This window comes from Plectropomus leopardus, chromosome 19, assembly GCF_026936395.1.
Source record: "Plectropomus leopardus strain MGB_pleo_1.0 chromosome 19, ASM2693639v1, whole genome shotgun sequence".
Lineage (NCBI taxonomy): Eukaryota > Metazoa > Chordata > Actinopteri > Perciformes > Serranidae > Plectropomus > Plectropomus leopardus.
Genome location: NC_142194.1, coordinates 4,469,569 through 4,494,180, shown reverse-complemented (window position 1 = coordinate 4,494,180; position 24,612 = coordinate 4,469,569). Strand labels below are relative to the sequence as shown.

Sequence of the window (24,612 nt, the reverse complement as noted above, 5' to 3'; positions counted from 1 at the left end):
AGAGAAAGGCAATGACCGATTTGACAAGATTTAGAAAATTCTTTCTTTCTTATATATCTTTGCAGAGTTATTGTAAATTTTTGGCATTTTTTTCACGTAATTTCCTTTGCCATTTTTTTTTACTTTCCTATTGTTTTTCTTTGTTTTGTTTGTTTAATTGTTGTCGTGGTTTTGCTCATTTTAAGCTAATTTTGTACACTTTACTAATTTCTTGCCAATTTTTCAGATCATATCTTCTGAATTTGCTCATTGTCTTCTTCACATGTTTTTGAAGGAAATCAAGCCTATTAGCTCAGGTTTCAAAGGGTTAAAGTAACATTTACAGAACCACATGTCCAAAACCTGGCCAAACCACAGACAGATGTGTCTTCTCTGTGATATTTGGCTGAACCGGTCTTCCCCTCAGGTCATGATTTGACCAGACACAGCTGGAGTTTTTCAATATGTGTTTCCATTTACAAGCAGCACCAGTTTCCCCTGACAGCCACGAACAACAGGACAGGAAGAGCAGCAATCAGAGCTGATCGAGACCTCAAAGATAACAGACAGTAACCTGCAGGGAGCAGTCAGGACTGGATATCGCCGAGTGGAAAATACTGGCCGATTCCTGATTTATCGTTCACAATGTCTATGTGGGACTTCAGCACTGTGCCTGCACAATGACCCCCGTCTACATCATTTAACCCTTTGAAACCTGAGAAAATTGGCATGATTTCTGTCAGAAATATGGGTATTTAGTGTGTGTACATTTGCACCCTGTATGTTCTCCTTCTATTTTCTGACCTTCAAATCTATTTCTTGCACTAATCTCTGACCTACATTTTCTTTACAGAGCTTATCATTTTCAACACCCTTAAAGAAAACCATTCAGTAAAATGATGCAACTTCTCTGCTTTGATGGGTGTCGGCTGTTCTCTCTGTTATCGCATTATGACTGTGGTCTAAAGCCTCACTGAGCTCTTATATCTCACTGTGATCTCAGAGACTTTGACTACCGACAGTATTAATATCTGGAATATGACAATGACTAACTTCTAACTACAATAGCTGTGATAAAATTATAAAAGGTGACCTAGAAAAAAGATCATGAATAATGAGCTCTAAAGTTTCTTTTTTAACAGACATTTTCTTGTTTCTTGTTTGTCCACAGTCTAGTGGACTTTGACGCAATTTCCTCCTAATATTAAAATATGAAGTATGACTGGGTCTTTGTGATGAAATTTCCAGAGTATTTGTTGTTTGTTTGTTTGTTGTTTGTGCAGCAGGAGCAATGACGCACAAAAACTGCAAACCAAGAACCCACAGAAAAACTCCTCCCTCTCTGTCTGGTAAAATGTGCAGGTTAGTAACTAACCCAAATCTGTGTGCACAGCTTGTGCAGCAGCTCACCTTTCAACTTCAGCCCTCTGATTGGGATTGGTGATAGCAGCAATGTATTGCATTATGTACTTGCTGGCTTCTGTCTTTCCTGCTCCACTTTCCCCTGCAATAAAAAAGAACAACACAGAGAAAAGAGTCTTTAAAAAATGACAATTCATTTTGACCTTCCTTGCAAATTAAACCAAAAAGTGATTTAAACAACTGCATTTAGTTTATGTTATCATTTAAAAGTTGGTAGATTTTGGGATAGACCAATAATCGAGCCTGAAGTTTCTCATTTAAAAATATTTCAGTCCATCTCACTTATTTTTTTTTAATCTTTGAGCGTCATTATTAGACCACAAATTATAATCTGTCTTGGTAGGGGATTCATGACATTTGTTTAGGCATTTACTTTCTATTTGCATTTGTTTTCATATAGATATTTACCGCCTGTTTGCATTTTACATTTAATCTTCTGCTTGAATTTCATACTTTATATTTACCATTTTCCTTATTCATACTTCACACATTTTACTCTTAATCACCTTCTAAAACAAGAAATTAAGAAAAGAAAGAAAGAAATTACCCCAAAATTAGCAAAAACAATTGTAAAAAGTACAAGACATATACTTAAAAATAAGCAAATAAACAGAAAATAAATTAACAAGGAAATAAGCTGGAAAGATTTGCTTCAAAGTAATAAGAGGAAAGCAAGACATTTTTTCAGGGTTCTAGGAGTCTGAATGCAGCACACGAAAAAAATCGTGTCAAGGTTTCAAAGAGTGAGAAGAGAATCTATCCATCCATATATATGCATGATATGAGGATTTTGAAGGGGCTCAGTTCCTCGTCTGACCACTGAGTGGTGCTTCACCCTCTGCGTGGTTTCTCCACACCGACACACAGCTTGTGACCACAAGAAATATTTGTTTTAGAAAACATATTATTTTTCAACAGCAACTATGTAAATATTTTTCTCTCTCCTCCAAAACATCTATCAGGAGAAGAAACATCAGCAGGAAACACTGAATCATTACAGCTGAATTTTATATTTATATCACTTGGAAACAGGGCAAAAACAGGGCTAAAAAAATGTGTAGTTAAATGTGAATTGTACAAGCAGAGAGTAAAAGCAGCTGTGGTGCTCTTTCTTTGTGTGGCCCCTGCAGGGGGGCTTCCCGTGTTACCTGAGATGACAATACAAGTGTCTTTGTTCCTCCTCTTCATGGCTTTGTAAGCGGCGTCTGCGATGGCGAAGAGGTGGGGCGGCCTCTCGTACAGCTCGCGGCCCTTGTACTGCTCTATGGTGTCGCGGCCGTAGATGTTCATGGCACGGTAAGGGTTAACGGACACTACCACCTCTCCGATGTAGGTGTAGATCCTCCCCTTCTCAAACCTGAGGACACAAAAAAGGCCATTTAGGAAAAAAAATTCCTTTGATTTGTTTTTGATCATTTACCACAATGACTCAGGAATATTCTGCATTTTTAAGCTGTTGTGCATTATCGTGTTTAAGCAGATAAAAACATCAAAGTTCTGAAACAAAACACTCACTTTCTTTATTTATAGGTCTGCTGTCGTAGAATGAAAAGAATAAACAATTCTGCCCAAGTTCAGTTCAGTGTCTCGCAATATTTTGGACTTCATACATTCAAAGATTATTCAAAGTTTGTTTGTTTATTTCAGAGCACAAAAATTGAGACACAAAGTCCTTCTCTCATTAAAGAAACTGTTTTCCACTAAATGAATAAGCATACTTTCTAAACTTCAGAGATGTCAGATGTTGTTGAGATATGAGATTGGTACCAGTTTTCTCATCAACTCCCGGAGCGTAAATAAGTGCATTTTCAAGAATACAAAATAACTCAGTGAAACAGCATAAGTATCCATTTAGAGTCCTGCAAAGTCAAGTATCAAATAAGTAACAAGAAATCACTGGAAAAAAAAATCACAATTATTACAGAATCTCAATAACACAAAAAAAGCAGCCACCACAGTATATCAATAAATGCTATTAATAAACCATAAAAACCAAACAATAAAAGAGCAGCTAAGATAAACCCAAGTCTTGCAACAGAGCTTTGAGACGGCCTGGAGAAACCCACGAGTGCAGCTTTAGGTCTCTCTGCAGAGGATTTCACATACATGGAGCTGCACACATAAAGGCTCTTTTGCCAAACTGTACAAACCTGAGGTATAAAAAATTAAGAATGTCCAACTGAAAAGCATCCAAAATATTAAACTCTATATAGTAAAAAAAGACAAGAATAGTCAGATACTCGTATTGAACAGCCGACTCTGATCCGACTGAGTGTTACTGCTGCAGGACACAATATTTTAGACAACAATGTTCTTCCGATTCTGTGTTAACAGTTTGTGTTTCTCTTTCCTGTTTTCACATAACAATGAACCCCCGTCCACAAAGCCAGCTCCATAAAGAAACTGTTCTCCAGTTTGGTGTGTTTCCCTGACCTGAACTCCAACCAACATCTCAACTAAGGTTTGACTTCACTGATGCTCTAAATGTAAACTAACCTGCAGCCGAGTTCCAAAATACGAAAGCCAGAAAAGCAGAAGAGTGGAGGCTGTTAGGGCAGATTGATGCTCGTAGTTTCAGAATGAGATCAGCAATAACACCTGTCTGCATGTGTACGGTATGCAGCTAAATTTATGTCTTAAATTCATATTAAATGTATGTATTTTATATTTTGCCCAAATTTTGGTTGCAAATTTGTTAAGCTCTGTATAAGTGAGCACTTCTCATTGCCCAAGACCCACCTGTGAAGTAATTATGCTGTTTAACCCTTTGAAACCTAAGCAAGGTGGCTTGATTTCTTTCAAAAACATGAGGAAGTTAAAAGTTATGAGTTTCATAACTCAAAAAAGGGGAAGAAAGGTGAAATTAGAAAAAGCAAGCAAAAACAGCAACAAAAAAGTTAAGGATGATGACAATGATATTCATAAATAATCCTACATATAGTTTTCTGTACATTTTTAAATATTCCTCTCTCTCTTTTAAAACTATTTTTCAGATAATTCTCTTGTCACCTTTTGCTAATTTCTTGTAACAATTTGTGGTACATGTCTTGCCAAGTTGCTCATTGCCTTATTAGCCATGTTTCCAAAAGAAATCGAGCCAATTCGCTCTGGTTTCAAAGGTTCAAATGTATGTCCGAAGGCATCTGAACGAAAGAAAACTGATGTCGTTTCGGGTTTGAAAGGTTTAATCAGCATCTTGATATGCCACCATCTGTCAGGATGATGGATTATGTGAGAAAAGGAGAAGTGCTCAAAACACACATTTTAACAAATGTTCGGCCAAAATTTGAAAGATATATATTTATGCCTGAAAAAAGTGTTAAAGCTTTACCTTTAACCTTTAAAAAACAAAAGCAAAAACAAAAATATTAACTCTGAAACCATTATTGTTTTTGTTCAGTGTAATATCATTCAAATGTTGTGGTGTCCTCATACTTTTAAAGATATACTGCAGCTCTTTCTCACTTTCTCTCACTCACACAATCTTTTAATCTCTCTCTCTCTCTCTCTCCGCTCCAGGCCGCCTGCCTGACTTCCTTCCTCTCCAAAGACGACTAAGATCCCCGTTTCTCTCGACATAAGAATGGCCTCTTTCTTCACAGCTGCCAAACCTCTGCTGCCGCCTCCCAAACAAGGCCAAAACCATATTATTCCAAAACAATCCAAATAGCCCCGCAAATTAATACGCATTTTTATTGTGGGTTTGAAGCAGTTGCCAGATAAAATCAATCAAGCTCTCATATTTGTTTTAAGACTTGCCAGATTTTGAGATATTATTTCTTTAAATTAAAATGCAGACTCGCCGGTGGAACGGTAGATCAAGCGCTGGAGACCGTTGTGCAACGAGTGCGATATTTGTCAACCTAAAGGGCCTTCAGCATCAGAACGTTCAGGCAACATTCATGACTCTCTTCTGGTTTATCAGTGTTTTCTAGACCTTGCTTTATTTTTAAATGGATATGAGCTGTGGCCTTTTAAACTTTCCTTTTCTGAGGCAGGCGGACTAATACTGCCTAAATTTCTTTGTATGTCTAAAACAGTAACTCGCAGGTGTGTGTGTGTTCTGTTGCTAGACAACACAGAAATGGCTTAACTCAGTCAATGACCCTGTTAATAATTGTTGAGTAAAATGATCATTCAGTAGTATCACAAACACTGAAATGGCATTCATACACTGTAAAAAAAAAAAAAAAAAAAAATTATCCGAATGTCTACCCAATTAGAGAACACTCAAATAGACAAATATTTGGGTCCAGCCCTACAGAGCAGGGCAATGTGAACGGCTTTCAGACCACCATAAAATGATAATTATCTAGTTGGAACTGAGCACATTTAAAAGTGAAAAGCTGGATGAAATCCACTGCAGTATACCCATGTAGTAGCTACAAACAACAATGCTTTACCACAACTGTATGCTCGGATAAGATCATCTTTGTGTGTTTAGATCTGTGTATGTGTGTGTGTGTGTGTGTGTGTGTGTGTGTGTGTGTGTGTGTGTGTGTGTGTGTGTGTGTTCATGTGTGTATGTCAGGCCATGCACAAACTGGCACGATTGGCTGACAGTGACATGGGATGCTGATGTCCTTGTGGACAGGGTGGGACTATCAGAGCATGGTGGGAGACAGGGAGATAAAAAATTAAACATGCTCACTGTGATGGATTACACAACTTAAATACAGGGAAGCCAAAAAAAACCCTTGAACATCCCTCTGACATCCATCTGTGAAATCTAATCTCTGTAGATTCAAGGATGGTCAGTTAACATAATCTATATATTTGAGCTAAAACACACAAGTCCAAATATGGTCAAAAGACTGTACTTTTACATGTGTTTGAGCCACTTTTATATATAATTACATTACATTTAAAAGTAAACCAAACAAAAAGTACAGCAAAAACTTCAAACAACCATCTATCAGTGCCACTCTTCAAATGCTTTTACGATTTGAAATAAGCAGGTCTGCTATAATTTCTCAAAGCGCAAACATGCTGGTACTCCAGAAAAAGACCCATTGTGCCGACAGGAGGCTGCTGTGTGCCCGCTCCATTGTTCAGACGTCAATCGGAGGTCTTTGTCCGAGACGTCTCCCCCTACATGGGCCAACACGGCGAGCTGCCCACTTAACGCACATGTACAATAGCTTCTGGAGGATCGTCAACAATGGTTTATATGATGGGGGGGGGTATCTGAAGTCCCAGCTGGGTATGAATAGAAAGAAGGTAATAGAGTCCCCGTCCATGCAGGTGTTTCCCATACTGGACACTGAGCTGGATCCAAAAAGAGGTTTATAAAGAACCATCAACCTGAACAATATGACTCACAACAACTTGTTGACACTGTCTAAATGCAACATATGTGAATATTTCACTGATACTGAGGTATGTTCGAAGTCATAAGGTCCATGAATCAGCTGAAGGTGATTCAAAACACACTGACTTTGACTCTACTCCACAGATATCACTTATTGTAAGATTTAAGAAATTGCCTGATTCTTTTTTTAAAAATGACACAGAGTTCACGCAAACTACTGACCTCATTCAAGCATAAGTCAAGAGAACATTTGTATAAACATTATCATTGGGAGTGTCAGTCTGGCGATGTGGTTTTCATTTTCCCACCCAATAACAAAACATTACACACTGGACAAACAAACCACAAATCAAACCATCCGACCGACATCACCGCGACTCTTTGTGAAGCTTTACAACAACACAGACAGACTCGAAATCAGTGAAAGGCCCCGAAGTGCCCTGCTGGTTTTTCCCCACCTCTCAGTTTATAAATAGCATCTGCGAGTCATGTTTGCAAAGACAAGAATCAATCAGTTGGATCGTGTCGACTGAGACACGGGGTCGGCTGATCCATCTGTTCCACTCTCATTTAGGAGGATTTAAATGGACACGCAGGACAGAGATTAGAGAACCTTATGGACCGTGATAAAATAAATCTATTTATAGTGACATGGATGCTGAATCAGATTTAAGTTTGGTAACATCTGATTGTTTTTTCAGGCTGAATCTGAAGCTACAGGTTAAATGAAATACATAAAACTATAAGGGAGGGTTGACAGTCTCTAAATTGTCAGGTGGAAAAGCACAACTCGGTCCACATCGCTCTCCTTCTCCCCTTCATCTCTCTGTCCGTCCAGCTGTGAGGGGAAGTGTGTCTGAACTGGTCTGACCCACAGCCGTGTGATCTATTTCCAAAAGGACCCCTCCCAAAAGCTGCCAGGAAATAGGAGACAGACAGGCGCATAGACAGAGACACAGAGAAGAGAAAAAATGGAGGAAGAAACATTATGTGCGCAGGCAGCAATCACAAATTGTGAAAACTCGTTTGTGTGTAGTCAGACTTTGACAAAGGGATGCACTACTGCGCAGCTTTGAATCTGCCAAAAAACAAACATCACAAACACCAAAAACAACAGCAAGTTGGGTCTTCGAAGTTTAAGACAGTTGACAAGAAAATGGAATAACTGATCATAATCAGCTTTACTGAGCTACTGAGCCTCAACTAATCCTTTTGTTTTACATCAGCTGTCACTCAGGTGTTTTTACTGGCCAAGCTTTCACGCACAGCGACGCAGAGTTAAACTGTCGTTAACTCAGCTCTCTGCCTCTCCTCCACATACATAAATAACAGAAAAATTGTGTTTTTTTAAATGTGATTTACTGAAGTTTCGAGCACTAATTTCACTTTCTTGCACCTTAATGTTGTCACCGTTGCATGGTGTTTCATCGCAAATGGAGGAGAGATAATAGTGATCTGTCGCACTCATCACGCCACTGCAAGTGCAATAAAAGCTCAACAACCAAAAGCCAGCAACCCCTCGATTCCACCAGCAGCATGTCAATGGCATTACGTCTGTGACGCTGTTCCATCCTCCATGCAACTCCATCCCATCAGAAGCGTCTTCAAGCGTTTCAGGAGCAAAGCGTCTGGCCAACTACTACTGCAGATTTGCTGAGATTGGATTGTGCTTATTTTGTCATTTTCCCTTGATTTTGTGGTCTTTTTTTACTTGAGGGCTACATATATAAATATTTTCCTTTTTTGTATGTTAAAATTCTGTTTACTGATGTTTTTACCCACTTTGTTGTGCTACAGCCTACAGTCCAGCCAGGAACCGATTACATCAGAGAACTCTGGCTGCACTTTCAAAAAACATGCTCATCTGAATAGTAATACAGCTCTGTAAAAATAAATCCAGCTAGACTGGAATAGATATAAGATTGTGGCTGTGTTTTAGTTAAAAGATATCAATCTGAATAATTATACAGATGAAAAATTAATAATTCAATTATGAACAAAATAGATATTTCGAAGATTTTAACTGTTTTTGTTAAAAATACAGTGCTGTTCTTAATTATTATCTACTTTCTGTCTTTTTCATGTAAGTGCCTGATAGCAGGAGCATTAATTCTCCTCCTGGACAGAATACAGCAGGCTGGTGGAAGAAGATGGAGCAGACACTGTTGATATAACGTTAGTTAAGTGAAACATGATCCTGAGTCTGTGCAAGGCATTTTGTTTTGAAAATTGACTGGATGCACCCCTGCTGTACTTCCTGCCTGGTACCATCTGTTCCCGGTGGAATGTAACGCTCTGTTGATGGACCCGGTGGAATTTAGGGGTAAAAATAGCCTAATTAATGAATGCAGTCTGTACAAAAGACTTACAGATGACAAAAGCATTGATAGCAAATCATGGGAAGCTGGAGAACAACAAACAAGGAGCCTGGTTCTCTTATCCTGATGTAATCTGATGTAACTGCTAACAGCGGCGATGCAGCTGTGCTTCTCAGTGTCCTCTGAAAACAATTATAATCACAGTATTGACATAAGCAGAAATTTCTGGTGGTATTGCTACTATCTCTACCAACATCTCTACTCCTTCCACCTTCACTCGTTTAGACACTCACAAATACACACAACTGCTCCAAGAGAGTACAACAGATTTGACTTACACAAAAATAATGGGGAAATGTGACCAATGTTTTCCACTTTACCAAAGAACTTTGTCTACCCCCAAAATACCAGAGGACCCCCCCCCCCACACACACACACACACACACACAGATGCAGAAACCTGCAGCATGTACACACACACACTCTCCTCTCAGATGTGAATTACAGAAAAAAGCCGAGCACAACCACTGTCTCCAATCTTGTTTGGGTGGGACTGTTTTATGGTTAACTTTGGGAGGAGCGCAAGCAATTTATGGCATTTTCTCACCAACAATCCCTCCCCTCTCCCCTCACAAAATAGGGAATCAAGAGGTAAATGGGACAAAAAATAATGATGTGAGAATACCACCCTCAACCCCTCTACCCTGAGGCTGGACACACTGGTGCAATTATGACGTTTTGCGTAATGGTCTGCCTCTAATTAACACCCAAATTTGACATGAAATCACAATCTTTCAGCGAGACAGCAAAAAATGAGAAGTGCTGCAGCGATGACGCATCGTAAAACTTTATCAGCCTGTTAGCATCAGCTAGTAAAGTCAAATTCAAAGCAGACTTTAAAGGCTACAGAGAAAGTTTATCCAGACTCAAATACACTCTTGTGTGTCATGTACTATAAAAGTTGTAGTAATAAAGGAATTTAATTTATTGGTGTTCTGTATTGGTTCTGTTTGGTGCAATCTGTGGTCTACATTGAATAAGTATGTGCTGTCATCCTTATGTGTGTGATCTTCAGGGTCACTGTAGGAATTATGAAGGGCAGGGAGATAATCTGTGTCCGCTCCACTTTCATCTCTGACTTCATCACCATCCTTGCTCTTGTTTAGAGTAATAGCAGTATGCTTTAGGGCTTATCCCCGCGGCTGCTGAGTTAGGGACATCTATCTCGCAAAGGACAATAAAAAGGAACAACCTGATTTCCTATCTTGTAAATCTAAAGTTTTCAAACTGTGAGACAACACACAGGGAGAGATGTGAGGCTGGAGCTGGGCAGTATGGCGTTTAAAAAATATTGCTAACTACTAAAATAAAAAAATATATTTAATGACCTGCACTTACAATGACGTTAAATAAAGTAGCAGCTGTCATGTAATAAAGTTAAACACTGTTTAGGGATAGGGATCAAAACCTGGTTCAATTGAGGACACGGTTCTGCTTTTTCAAAACCACGTGTGAGCTTAGCGATACTTCTGTCGAGTCCCGTGGGTCCTAAAATGTAACGACACATCTCAAGTCAAGTCATGTCATTTAAATCTGATCACTGGTTCGCATACATCAATTGCAGGCAACGTCAAATTAAACCTAAATGCAGAACCTTCAACTGTCTTCAGGGCAAAAAAAACCCAACACCTTTATATCCGTCAGCTGTTGCTGCACGACACTGGCACAGTCTTCATTACCATCCACTCACACACCCAAACTTTGTAGCAAGTCCCGTCAGTTAAAAATAGTAATCCAATGTTGAAATCGATGAAATAAGAGCTAATTGACAAAATAAACAGGTTTCCATAAGGTTTCATTGTGGTGTGTTCAAGGACGGCTCAGTGAAATGACTATTAGGCAAAGATCAATAAAAAACAACTAGAAATTAGTTTAAGTACTTCAGCCAGCCGACAAGCCAAAGTCAGTCAGCAGTCACAGCTGTGACACGCAGCTCATAGAGGCAATTAAAGATGAGGTCGTGTTGATTAATGTGTAAACTTGACTTGTCACTGCGTATTATGTGACGTCCATTCATCAACTCTCTCTGACAGCTATTGCTCCTTAGGGGCCAATAAAGATCTACTCTGCAGCAGGAACAAGGCTGACGTTTAACATCACACTGGGCTTTTGTCTCAGACATATCAGTGTAGTTTTTATTTCAGGGACCCACCAGAATGAGTCAAAAGTGTTGCTCCACTCCACCTCTCTCTCCTCTACTCCACTCTTTTATGTACAGTGTGACAGAGGCCTCCTTCACGCTCCGCAGCCATCAGACATCTGGGCTCTGCATTAGGGGATTTTCCGCTGCTTTGTAAAGCCTGCTTAGTGCTAAACAGCAGCTCCCAGACTGTCTGTAGGAGACGCAGCCCATCAACACATAACACATCCAGCCTCCCTCAGGCACACATCAATCTCCTCCGAAAATCAGAAGAGGTAGTTTCCCTGCTACCAACACAGCTGGCCTGCACTGCAGCTGCAGCGGGGAGACAGATTATGTAAGGTTCATACAAGACATCCTGCTGTGCTCACACTGACGTTCGAAAAATACTGAATCATGCATTTTAAGAGTTTAGATACATAGATGCCTCCTAGTCTAAAAAATAAATATAAGGTATTAGACAAAACTCTGTGATAAAGTTTTTTTATGATGATCACAGAACGTTTTTGCTTTTTATGTCCTGATGACACAGGCTTCACTAAATCTTCTATTATCTAATAAAAGGCTTTGGTTTGAAGACAAAACTGTGTCCCACTTTCCTCCCTCTAATGATGCCATGTCTATGAGAATAATTTTATCAAATTAGATGAGAGAGAGAGAGAGAGAGAGAGAGAGAGAGAGAGAGAGAGAGAGAGAGAGAGAGATCCCATCTGTCAACACAACAAAAAGCTAAAAACATGAGGATGTGCAGGATGTGATACAAACACACTCAGGCATGCAGGATGCTGTTGTTGTTGCCTCCACTTTCTCTCTCCATCACTGCAACAAGCCAGACAAGCAGAACTATCTAAATGTAATTTGGAGCTATTTCTTCCTTACAGCAGACCACAGCAACAACAGAATTAATTGTAATTTATTCCCATATATAATGACATTCCTGACCTTCACCTTTGGGCGATAAAGCGGTTTTATTAATTAATGCACATTTGTGGTTTTTCTCACAATTTTTAAGTGAAAATCTAGATTTTCTCTTTCTCTCTAGGCTTCCCTGGATCCTGAAGGGATGCACCTTTCCCCCCGTGCTTACCTCCTAGAGATACATACACAAGACAACATCGCAGCAAGCGTTAATGACAACGAAGAGTACGTTCCCAAAAAAGGCACAGTCTCATCAGTCGTTTGGAACTGGTTTGATTTGCAGCATCTGATCTCGAACAAACCACAGTCTGCTGCAAAGTTTGTTTTAAGGCTGTTGCATCTAAAGTCAGGATGACCAATTCATTTCAGTATCTCAAAAAGATTCAAGATGCTTGCAGTAGTATGACATATATTTACAGACGAGATTACAGCAGCATTTCAACCTTATTTCACCAGCTTTACTTTATAAAGAAGGCCCTTTTCTTTCCCCGTTTTACATCGTTTTAAAGAAGAATTCAAAAAAAAGAGTGCTTAGATGCTTTGTGATGAGGTGATAAATATCTGCCTCTGCACCATGAAACCTGAGTATGTTAAGTAGATTTAAATGTTTCATAGACATTTATGTTGGCAAGAAAACATTTAGCTTAAGTTACATTTATCCTGCATGACCTCTGCAGGACTTCAAAAACAATCCTCAAAGACAAAGCCACAAGTCCACGCTCGAACAGTCCTCAGCAGCACGTGTTCCTCACATTCTCACTACAGGATGTTCTCATGAGGCTGGCAGCTCTGGATACTTATGGGAAATGAGAGCCATGTGTAAACAGCCTGGCTGCAGATCAGGTGGCTGACGCTCCTTTTCTTTGCCGACAGTGATCTCTCCCCCCCCCACACACACACACACACACACACACATATTGCCACCAGGCTGTTACTGTGTTACTGTAACATGTATTTCCAGGGATGATTTGAATCTGATTACATTTCTAAATTCAATAAAAATGGCTTTCTGGTGAAACGACAGGAGGGGGGTTGTGGGGTTTTTGGACCTGGCTGCGAGCCTGAAGCAGAACCTGTTTACGCTTTAACACACTGACCAGCAGCAGCTGATGTTAAAATCACAGCGGGCTCGGCTATGAAAAGGGATGACTGGGTGGATTTGGAGAAAAAGAGAAATTAACCTTTCCAAAAGAACCAGACGTTACTCAACAGGCTATTTTAGGAAGACATGAGGGTTTCTGTCAGGGCAAAATGAAGGACACAAAAACAGACAGATGGACACAGAACAACAGAACAGACAGAGGAGGAAAAATGGACAAAGGCATTATTAACTTTACAAGGCAGAGACTTTTTCCTTAAAAGACAGTAGCAAAAGTGTTAACCCTTTGAACTTGGACTGACATCACTTTTCTTTTCTTTGACCTAATGGGGCAATTTGGTTTGATATTCTTTTGAAAATACTGAGATTAATGTGGCAACCACAATGGGCAACTTGGCAGGAAATATCCTGCAAAGTGCAAGAAATTAGTAGATTTTGAAAATTATTTTTAAAAAGCTAGGGAAAAATGACCAAAAAGCTGTATTTCTAATTTATAATCATTATTAGATATTTTCAATTATTATCATTATTATTATTATTAATTATTATAATTTGTAAGCACTGTTTTCAGGCAATGTTCTCTGTTATTCTTAATTAACAAGATAATTATCTCAGAATTCTGAAATAAATTTCATGAAAAAAACAAACTACTTTTTGTTTCTGACTAAATGAGATTATTGTCTCAGAATTCTGACAAAACTTTTTAAGAGAAAAAATATTTGCCCATTTTCTCAGAATCCTTAGATAACAATCTAATAAATTCAGAAAGACGCAACAAACAAAAAGCTTCCGTAGCTGTCAGAAGAATGTTTTGTGACAAAAGTACAAAAGTTTCCTCTGAAATGTAGTACAAAGTATGTAGTGGAGAAACTTTATTTGTGCATTAAATGGAAATGCACAAGTAAAGTACTTAAAATATGCACTTTAACATACAGTCCGTGAGTAAATGTACTGAGCTACTTTCCACCACTGTCTTGTAAACTGTGAAAATGTGCATTCACTTGTGTGAGTAAGTAATGCAGTCCAGTGAGAGAGAGAGTGTGTGTGTGTGTGTGTGTGTGTGTGTGTGTGTGTGTGTGTGTGAGACTGTGAAGTGATGGGAGGCGCTGGCTGTGAAAGTGAGTAAGCTGTTCCACCCCCGCCGCGGCTCGGGGCACAGCTCCAACAGGTGGACAAGAGAACAATACAGCACTGAAGGAAGCCGAGGATGACATCACAGCCACCTAGGACACACAAACACACACACACAAAGAAAACACCCGTATGTTGACACACACAAACGTGCAACATCAGCCATCTGAGTCACGCATCATGAAGGACTCCCAAACAGGACGCCGTGCAAGCTGATTCCTGAAAAACGTAACGCTCACTGCTTCAATGAGTGAGGCTCAAAAAGGAGATAAGAGTGTACTGTGTGTTTGTGTGTGTGTGTGTGTGTGAGAGAGAGAGAGAGAGTGGGTCGGAGAACAAGGCTTCTGGGAAGTTGTGTCTGGGGGTACTGTTGCACACAGAGGATGCGGTTGCTTGTTAAATTATGAGCCAGGCAGTTTTAATGTGACGCCCAGCAACATTAAATCCTTCAGTGAGACGGTGACTATGGCCTAGGTGAAGATTGTACTTTTAGGGTATTCATTTTCAATTCCAGGATATTATGACGAAATACAAGATGATATATAAGAACTTAAAAGATACTGAAACCCTAAATGTCTTCACTGATGGACAGGGTCGTAGAAAAAATAAAATAAAACCTTTAATTTCAGGCGTCTTCCCTGGTAAACTCCAGGATCGGGCATTGAAAAGCATAAACTTCCTTTTTTTCCCCCCTTTCTTTTCTTTTTTTTTAGTAGTCGCCCCCTCAGCCACGTGGATGGTTGCAAAGCATTATCAGATGATGTAAACAAAATAAGTGATATATCATAATATGAAATTTTCATCATCAGACAATGTATTTCGTCATTTCGTCATGTTATCAAAGCACTGAAACAGCCAACAGCCAAGTCAAGGATAAATGTTCAACCTCCACTAACAAAATCACATCTTAGTTTAGAAAATACCTCAAAGTATCAATAACATTAACCTGGCCGAGCATGTTTTTAGGGGAGAATTTGAATCAGCACACAAGAAATGCTGAGGTTTGATACTCAGTTTTAGTAAGCCCAACAGTTCATTCTTACTGTAACTTAAAACATCTGTAATGAAATATACGATGTGAGACATATTACACAGTATGAGAGGAATAAAGTAATCAAAGAAAATTATAAAGTAAACTATAACACAAAGGCACCCTAAAAAGAATAAAAACATGAGCTTGTGCTCAATGGCCTGCTCCCGACCCCGCCTGCCAGCACAGGCAGTCCACAAATGAGACGTCTGTTGAGCTGGTGGACTTATTTTAGAGGGGAATAAAGCTACACAAGCACAGCCCCTGTTTATGTAAGGATGGTAATGTGTTTCAGATTACAGACGGTTGTATGGAAATTCTTGTGGCGAGACTGGACTTTTCACTGCTGGATTGCAGGGGAACGGGCCTGCGAGGCAAAAAGCTGTCTACGAACCCCTCAGTTCAGGGGAGACTGTTTTTTTTCTTCATGATTAGCGAGAAATCTCCTGAGAGTGTCGGTCTGAGGCATCGCAGCAGCACTTGTTTAAGAAGTCTTCATGAAGTTTGACTACTAAAACATGAAAAAAGGCATATTTTATGAGCAAAATTGGGCAGATCCTGCCCCTTTAAGCCTATGACTGTGACTGACAGTGGAGTCCCTCGCTGCTGGTGTAGCCAACACAAAGAGCTACTGGGCAAATGAGCAGGAAGCTAACATGAGGACACCATCTATCTTAGCATTCATCTATAAATATTTCTCTCCCAGTCACTGACCACCGCTAAGAGGAAAAAACTTTAATAAGCGGGTTGGGATTAAATATTCTTAGAGGCATTTGCTGCAGAGTCTCATCCATTTTCATCTCGGCTGCAGGATATGTCAGCCAGGACTGTGTGTTCTGCACATGGACTTTGGTTTTATTGCTAAGGAATGAACAATGGCATGAAAAGAGCAAATATGAGAGCTAAGGAAATGAACCTGAAGTCCTTCTAAATCAATCCTTTTATCTTTAAAAGGAGCAGTGTGTGGGATTTATTACGGCCATGCATTAGTGAGGACTGCAAATTGCAGCCAGTTAAAACAAGGGCTGTGTGATATGATAAAATATACTGTCTGACGATAACAAAAAAAACATATATTGTTACTTATTATTTAGCATCCGTCTGCATTGCAGAGGGGGCGTCTACACAATGCATGGGTCCAACACAAACAAACGTGGAGGAGCTTGAAAGCGATACTGAATGTGGGGATTCAGCACGACACTGATACAGAAATCAAAATGAGGAGGAGCTCGTAAGTCAGACACAGAACTTGGGGTGGGTCAATATTGAAATATACTCGATGTATCACGGCTTGCTCCACGTGCAAGGTATAAAATTACTTATCACAAACATTGACTATAACTTGTTTCATTTTTTTGGCCACCAGAGTGACACTTGCTTCAGCATGTTGTTTTTTCCTCTCTCTCCTACGGCTCTCTGCCAGATCTCAGAGACACACACACAAAGCTGGGCTTTTGCAGAGCTCTGATCATGACTATTTAGTCACATTTTGTGACCACAAAGCACCAGTGCGACTTAGAAATAATTGCAACATATGAACTGGAGAGCTGTTAGTTTTTTTTCAGCTTGCAGTGGATGAATCCTCATATGATGGTTACAGATCAACTGTCTGCTCTCGCTAACGTCCAACCATTGTATAGATGCTTCAAGTACACAGCAAAAACATTGAAACTTCCAGCCCAAGATGAGCCAGGTCGTTCAAAATTAAAGCACCATGGCTTCTGCTTTGATTTATTTAATTACAACAATACTTTAACTTTACTGTACCAGTGCTTCATTTAACTTTATACATTACTTTTTTCTCTTCATAACAGTATTTTATTAAATCTTATTATAAAAGTAGTTTATGCAACTTTTTCGGACACATTTGTTGCGAAGGGGACCACTAACTTTGGTGGCTATCTTGAGCATGTCGATCTCTGTGGATGAAGACATGTAGATATAGACAGCTCATTCTAAGGTATCACACTACAATGCTTATTTTAAGGTGATTATATGTTAAATATGATCTCAAACATCAGACTACGACAATAATTGTTGCATTTCATCTCTGCCAATATATTTCCCTAAAATCCTACACAGTGGACCTTTCAGAATCCTACGACATAATGCTTTCAGTGTCACCTGGGCTTTGACTGAAAATTTACCAAACCATGTCTCACAGGAGCAGTACAAACACTGACCTTTGACCTCAAGTTTCTCTATATGGCAACCCTCACTCTACCTGAGCCACACAGGTGCTTTGATCCCTCCGATTATCCTGCAGGAGAAGGAACGAGTCCTCTCTGCACCACACCTCTGCTCCTCTACCGACCAGTTTAAAACAGGAGAGCCATTGTTCCTTAAAACAGCAGATGAGTGTGATTTGCCTGTAATTTCACTGTGAAATCCAGGAAACACCAAAAATAGAGTGGCAACTTAAACATGGTGAGTTTTGTAACTCTTCATAGCATGTGTCAGTGCTACCTAAGAATTAAATCCCCACAATTTTGATCTCAAATTCTTGTGCCTGTCTGTCTTTCTGTCTGCACACAGGGCTCCTGACCAAGCTCTGGAGAGGAGCTGCAGGAAACAATGAAATGTGAGGAGCAACGGCAAGGGGAAATGCCAGCTTTCCTGCTTCGTGGCATGCTCCATATTATTGGAGACTTCCTGTTCAAAGTCCCCTTTAAGTCCACATAGATGGGTTCAAAGGTCAAATCACTCGGAGCGGCTCATACAGTCAAACAAACAGGAGCCCTGAGAATATATTGGCACTTCTTCAGACATGATGTTCTCTTGATCTTGAACACTTTTAAAACACAAATAAGTTGCAGTCCTGAGCTAAGAATTCTTCACCTCTGTTGAACATATTTGCAGCACACAGAGGAGCATACCACATCTGGGCAATTCAGACTGTGTCCTAAACTGGCTTTCAAATAGTGCACATATTTTGGGCTCTCACTGTGTTTTGCTACGGGATATAAAAGCCCCACCCGTCATGTACTCCAACAAGATTAAAACAAACATCCAGTCCTGTGAACTCAGACCCCGTCAGGTTCTCCTTGACCAATCCTCACTCATCTACACAAACACAGACACAGAAGTTTTGTCGTGTTTGTTCGTCTTTCAATCTGGAAAATCAAACATGCATTTGAAAGAAGAACTGAAAAAATACTCCAGTAATTATTTGGGAAACACTTGGCAGTTTGGCAGGAAAGTTTTTTTCCTGGATTCCAGGGGACAGACAAAACAACGCTGCCTTATAAAGACATTTAGCTGCAGTAAAGTGCCTGGCACACAGTCTGAGTTTACAGGACCACCAGACCTGCAGTGTGCAAAGAGCCTTCATCACCGCTGTTTGTTTAAAATAGCTTCCTGCAATCATTGTTTCGTCTGTATTTAATTAAGACAGGTTAAAGCTACAGATCTTTTTTAAGAAAATGTGACTACTAGGTGGGGTTTCCATCTGAGCAAAACTTATAACAACAATAACAATATTTTTTTGGGAGCAGGTCAGTCAGCATCAGTAACTCATCCCCGACTTTCTCTTCCAGTCCGCAGAGCTGTCAGGTCTCACGGTGCAGGCTGGTCAACAGGTCAATGACGAGAAACAACAGGGGCGCTGAGTTTATGATTATTTCTCTCTTTATTTGTTCATTTGTTGTTGTTCACTTGAATTACAATATGCTCAAAGGTCATTATGGGATTCTTGGTCAAAACCAAACTGCCAACTCGAGCTTTACTGTAGATAGTATTAGGAGATCTAGGATGAAGCCCTCATGGCATCCATCCCACTGAAGAGCTCATGAGAAAAATCTCTGTTATTTGTAGGGAAACTTCTCTGCAGCTACACCCGACTTGTTGCATCCCTGCGGGCATCAATTAAAAATCAATTTAGAGAACTGATATTATAATTCCCAGCCTGTAAACCTGCTTTATTTTCCTGCTGTGAGTCATTTTTAATCAGTTGATTCTCTTACATAAACACACGTTGGTGCAATGGGCTGTGCCGCACAGTTTCAGCCCAAGAAATCTTATCTGCTGACTGGTCTATTCAGGCAAATTCCCAAGACCCTACAGGAATTTGGCTTGAACTTTTATCCTGCCAGACATCTCTATAAAGAGACTGGGCATCTGCTGGGCCCTATTTAGAGGCTGGGAGGCTCTCTGGAACAGGCCACACAGTTCAACCTCAAGTCAAACAAAGTAAATGTCAACTTGAACAACCATTTCTGGCCACGCTGCAGGGAAACAAGCAATCTTATCCAAATCTTGCCTCACATGCAGTCACCTGGGGACTTGATTACCTACTCAGTGTGGCCAGCGTTTAATGGCACAAGTAGAAATCCCCTACACCGCAGTGTAATTCAGCTGGTTGCTAGTCAAACTCAGGCAACAGGAGAGTAGCTAAATGACGGCTGGCTGCACACCAGAGCTCAGCTTTTGACCCACTTCAAATAAAAATGTTTCACAAGTGCTGCTTTTCAATAAGTGAGGCTGATGAAGCACACATACACACAGAATAGTTTATTTGCTCTTTCAGTACTTGCAATAAAAATTCAAATACCTTCATTTTGTTAAGTGCTGAGCTTTAGTGTGCAGCAAAGCCAGGCATTTAACTGTGAGGCTCAGTTCCCACATGCACTGTAGCGTAAAATACACCCAAGAGAGCTGTGCCGACGTGCTCCAGCCCTGCATGTTTTGGATAACTGTACCGGGACAAACGGAGACCATTAGATGCCTCATGCCCTCTGGATCCCTCCCTCAAGCGGTCCACTCCCACCCAGGCACTTGCACATGCGTGCACGCGCACACTCTCAGACTAAAGGGAAAAGGAGCAAAAAGGAAGCACTGCTGGCTGGTCACACCCTCTACAAATAACAATCTGCACACGCCATCTCCGGACCGAGCTGTCTCGTTGGAGGGAAAACAAACCGGCAGAGAAGTTGGGAAAATGAGGCCTGCTGCTGTCTGGAGGCTCTCAGGTCTTCTTGCCAGAGCTTCTGTACACACCACTGCAACTTATCGAATTTAGAAGATATAACTGCAAAGACACTATTGACCACAACTGCCATGTCCTCTATGAAACATGCACACTTGTACACCTGGAGCTGTCTTCTTTTAAACATTTTCAGCAGTTAAATATATATGTACATTGACGTTTTAGGCTGCAATGAATGATTAGTGTCAAAATGGATTCAAAAAATCCATCTAAAAAGCATCACTTGAAAAGTCATGACTTTGTTAACTCTACTTCAGAGTCTGTCAACAAAGAGATATCTGCTCTGACAACGCAAACTATACCTCATGCATAGCCCTCCTTTGTGCTGCGACATAATACAACACATTGTTCGTCTCTTCAAAATGTTCATGACCTCTCCTAAATGTTCTACATTTCCAAACATAAATTAAACATTGGCAAACAGACTTTGATAAACATGCGCGAAGCAGAATAAAGAATGAAAATATTGGAAATGCTGACACAAACTGTAGCCTCAGAGGCAGTAGAAAAACAGAGGATTTCACTTGAAAGGTATCAACAGTTGCACACAGGGCAGAGAGCATTACATTTGCCTACAACAAGCAGATCAGTATTGTTTAAAATGATCAACATGATGGCAGAAAAAGAATCAAATATTTTGATGTGGAGCAGTGGAGGATAATCCGTCTTGTAAATATAACTAGCTGTAGCTCACTTGGCCAAAGAAGGGAAACCGTGCAGCCTACACACCACCAAGAGAAAGCAGCATCCTTAAAGTCCTCCAAATATTTATTCTAGAAGGCACTGCTGGAAATGTATTGACAATACTTTTCTGGGACTGGCTTAAAAATGTACTTAACCCTTTGAAACCTGAGCAGTACATTACAAATGCAGGTGAATCATATCTAACTCACACAATACAAAGAATCAAAAAATACAGAATTTACATATTTGTAGACTGTCATGTCTACCACAAAAACTCATGTTACTACCATCTTTACTGCTGCATGGTGAAGAGGTAGAGAAAAGAAAAGGTAAAACTGACTCTAATATACACTCTAAGACGTGCTGAAACCCACAACTATTCATTCACAAAACAAGCTTGACATCATGCTTGACACTGAGCCACTGACAACACAGCTGATAGAAACCGGTCTGCGCGAGAGTTAGTGCAGTATACAGTGTGTGTGTGTGTGTGTGTGTGTGTGTGTGTGTGTGTGTGTGCGCGCGCGCGCCTTGGGTGGAGTCTCATACAGCATTTTTTTTCAATGGGAATTACCGGTTTGATCGAAAGCAAGCATCAAATGAATGCACTGGTGCTACAACTTTGATACAAATGACTGACAGTATCTTGCAGGTGCAGTGACAAATACCAAAAATGATTTGCTGGTTTGTTTGGCAACTTGAGTTCATTCATATATTTTCAATGGGAACCAATGCCGAACACTAAAGGAGCTTATTACACCCTCATTGATGCTGGCAACACCTGTTGAGGTACTAAAAATGTCCAATTAGACGCATTTCCGGCTAAATTGACGTAACAAAAGCACGAAGTTTGGCATAATGACACATGTTTTCTCCTTTTCTCCTAAATTTGTGAGCAAAAGGTGAATGACCGCTTACCTGAGTTTTAGGTTCGACATGAACTCCTCCATAGACACATTGTCCAAAAGCACAAAATCTGCTTTCCCAAACTCCAGGCTCTCGTGCTCAGCCATGCTGCTACCTTTCTCTTCTCCTAATGAAGCGCGTGGATAAACGTCTCAACAAGTTGCTTTGAAGTGCCGACAAAAGGTGAACATTGGCGGGCTTCTGTGAGCACCTCCTCTCCTCAGCAGACAGCTTTTCGCATTTTCATCCGTCAAACTGTAATTTCATGTTTAATTAAAGTCGAAAAACGGTTAAATGAACACGCCGCGGCTGTAAATTGTGAAGGTAAATGATGGCGTTTTTCCCTCACAAGTCCAGCTTTTCTGTTAGAAGTAGCAAGTTGTCCCGAAATATCCTCATGTCCATGCAAAGTTTCCCAAAAAAAAAACGCAACCTTCCCGTTACATCGTGCGCGAGCCCCGTCAGTTTTCCTGGAGTTTCTCTCCTGTCGTCCTGACCGACCGTGCACCAATCAGGTTGCAGCCGCCTCTCCGGGCCCCGCCCCCCGCCCAGTGGAGAGGTGTTGGTCAGACTGGTCAAATACTTCTGAAGACCACAGCTCCCACTGTTTCTGATACATATTTCCGCGATGACGGGGCCACCTCTAAGTTGTAAAACACTCGCAGAAAAAGACTTTTATGATGCCCTCTTTTACCATAAAAGGAAACATTAGGGCTCGTCATAATTTTCTCAGTGGGATGTGAATAAAAGTTATGGATACATAATGTTTATTATTGGGAGCCTGCAGCCCCTCACATCATCCTGCTGGCTCTCAGCTGCTATGACTGAACTATCAGCTCTGTGTCAGCTCCTTTGATCTGCCTTCGCTGACTCTGGATGAGGAGGCCTCCTGTTTGAGGCCCCTGAACACAAGAACAGACTGGGACCAGCGATCCATCAAAGCTTACACTGGTGTTAGTGCGCCACCGTGTGGACAACACCGGGAAATGCATTTTGTTGTGTTTTGTTCGTTTGTTTTGAGAAAACATTGGGTGAAGGCAATGAGCAACTTAACAAGAAATTACTCAAAATTAACATAAAATTTGTAAAAAAATTTAAAAAAAGAAAGAAAGAAAGAAAGAAAGAAAGAAAGAAAGAAAGAAAGAAAGAAAGAAAACTGCCTGAGAATTTGCACAAAAAGATAAAAAAACAACTTGAAAAAAGTGCTTCTATACAAACGTGTACATATTTCCATGACTTGATTTAATACATGTAAATATTAACATTATATTTTCTGAAAATTTCCCCTATTTCTGTCAGTTTTTCCTAATTTCTTGCACTTTGCAGGGCACCTTATGCCAAGTTGCTCATTGCCTTTCTTTTTAAATATTTTTTTGTAATAGAAACCAATAATTTTTCAGGTTTCAGAGGTTTTAATGCTTGTAAAAGGCGTCTGAACACAGCAAAACAAAACTGATGAAGGCCCAGGTGTAACAGAGTTGTATATAGATGACAGATGGAAATAGGGCTAGAAGTTTTCCATGAAAAATTACTTAATTGATTATATTATTGTTAGAATCATTTGGTTTTGATTTTATGTTAACTGACTAATCAGTTAGTCAGTCATCAGTCTACTGATGTCAATAAACTGTCCCTCAATATTGAGAAAACTAAATTCATTTCAATAAATTAACATGGAATAATAATAATAATACTATAAGGCCCACCCCACACCATTTTTAATTTTATTTATTTATTTATTTATTCTTTTTCTTTATTTCTTTTATTTAAGTGTTTACTAATTAATGAATACATTTCTAAAAGGAAAGAAACTAAAAAACTAAAAAAAAAGGAGTTGCATTTCTATTGTTGGGGTTAAAGTGTGGAGCAATGCCAACTTTGATGTAAAAATGTGTAATTCATTTTTGGTTTTCAAAAAGAATTGTTTATATACAGTCTGGAGCTGACACGAATATTAGTGCGCCACCGTGTGGACAACACGGGGAAGTTCCTTTTCAAAGTATTACAGATGATAAGATAGAAATGAAAAATCTCATATATATATATATATATATATATATATATATATATATATATATATATATATATATATATATATATATATATAAAGAGAGAGAGAGACTATTTCCACCAGCTTGGGTTTTTATCGACCGTAACTCAGCCATAGTTTGCTCTGCAGAGAACAGCAGGCTGCAGCACATTAAGAATTGAGAGTGAATGTTGTAAATCATTTTACTTCATGTAAAAAAAAAAAAAACCAAAACAACAACAACAAAAAAAAACATTACTTTACTGAATTTCCTTCTGAGCGCTTTTCTGATGGATTGATATGAACCTGTGAATGAAGTAAATTACACATTCAGCGACTGACGTGCAGTTTGGAGACAGACTGTAAGTAATCGGCACACCTGAGTCAGAGCGTTCTGCTGCTGCTGAAGTGTTGTTTGTTCTCACCTCTGATTCTCCAGCTTCTGCAATACAGCAGAGTGCATTTTAGTAAAGACTGAAATGAAACCTCATTTAAAAACTCCACCAAATTATTGCACATTCATGCAACTCAAGAATTAACATAATAATGACTGATTTGGATGTTGCAGCTTATGCCAAGTCCAGAGCAGACAGGTTTTTTT

At 39.8% G+C, this 24,612-nt stretch overlaps 1 protein-coding gene across 1 annotated transcript in view; it reads right to left on the bottom strand.

Moving 5' to 3' along the window:
• The window catches only part of myo1d (myosin 1D), a 115,557-nt gene extending 93,078 nt beyond the window's left edge, over positions 1-22,479 (bottom strand). The window contains exons 1-3 of the mRNA XM_088069905.1: positions 21,995-22,479; positions 2,550-2,758; positions 1,390-1,483 (exon numbers count right to left, since the gene is read on the bottom strand). Coding sequence (XP_087926031.1) covers positions 1,390-1,483; positions 2,550-2,758; positions 21,995-22,089 — 398 coding nt within the window. The 5' untranslated portion in view covers positions 22,090-22,479. The remainder of the gene's footprint in view (positions 1-1,389; positions 1,484-2,549; positions 2,759-21,994) is intronic.
• Positions 22,480-24,612: the final 2,133 nt, after the last annotated feature.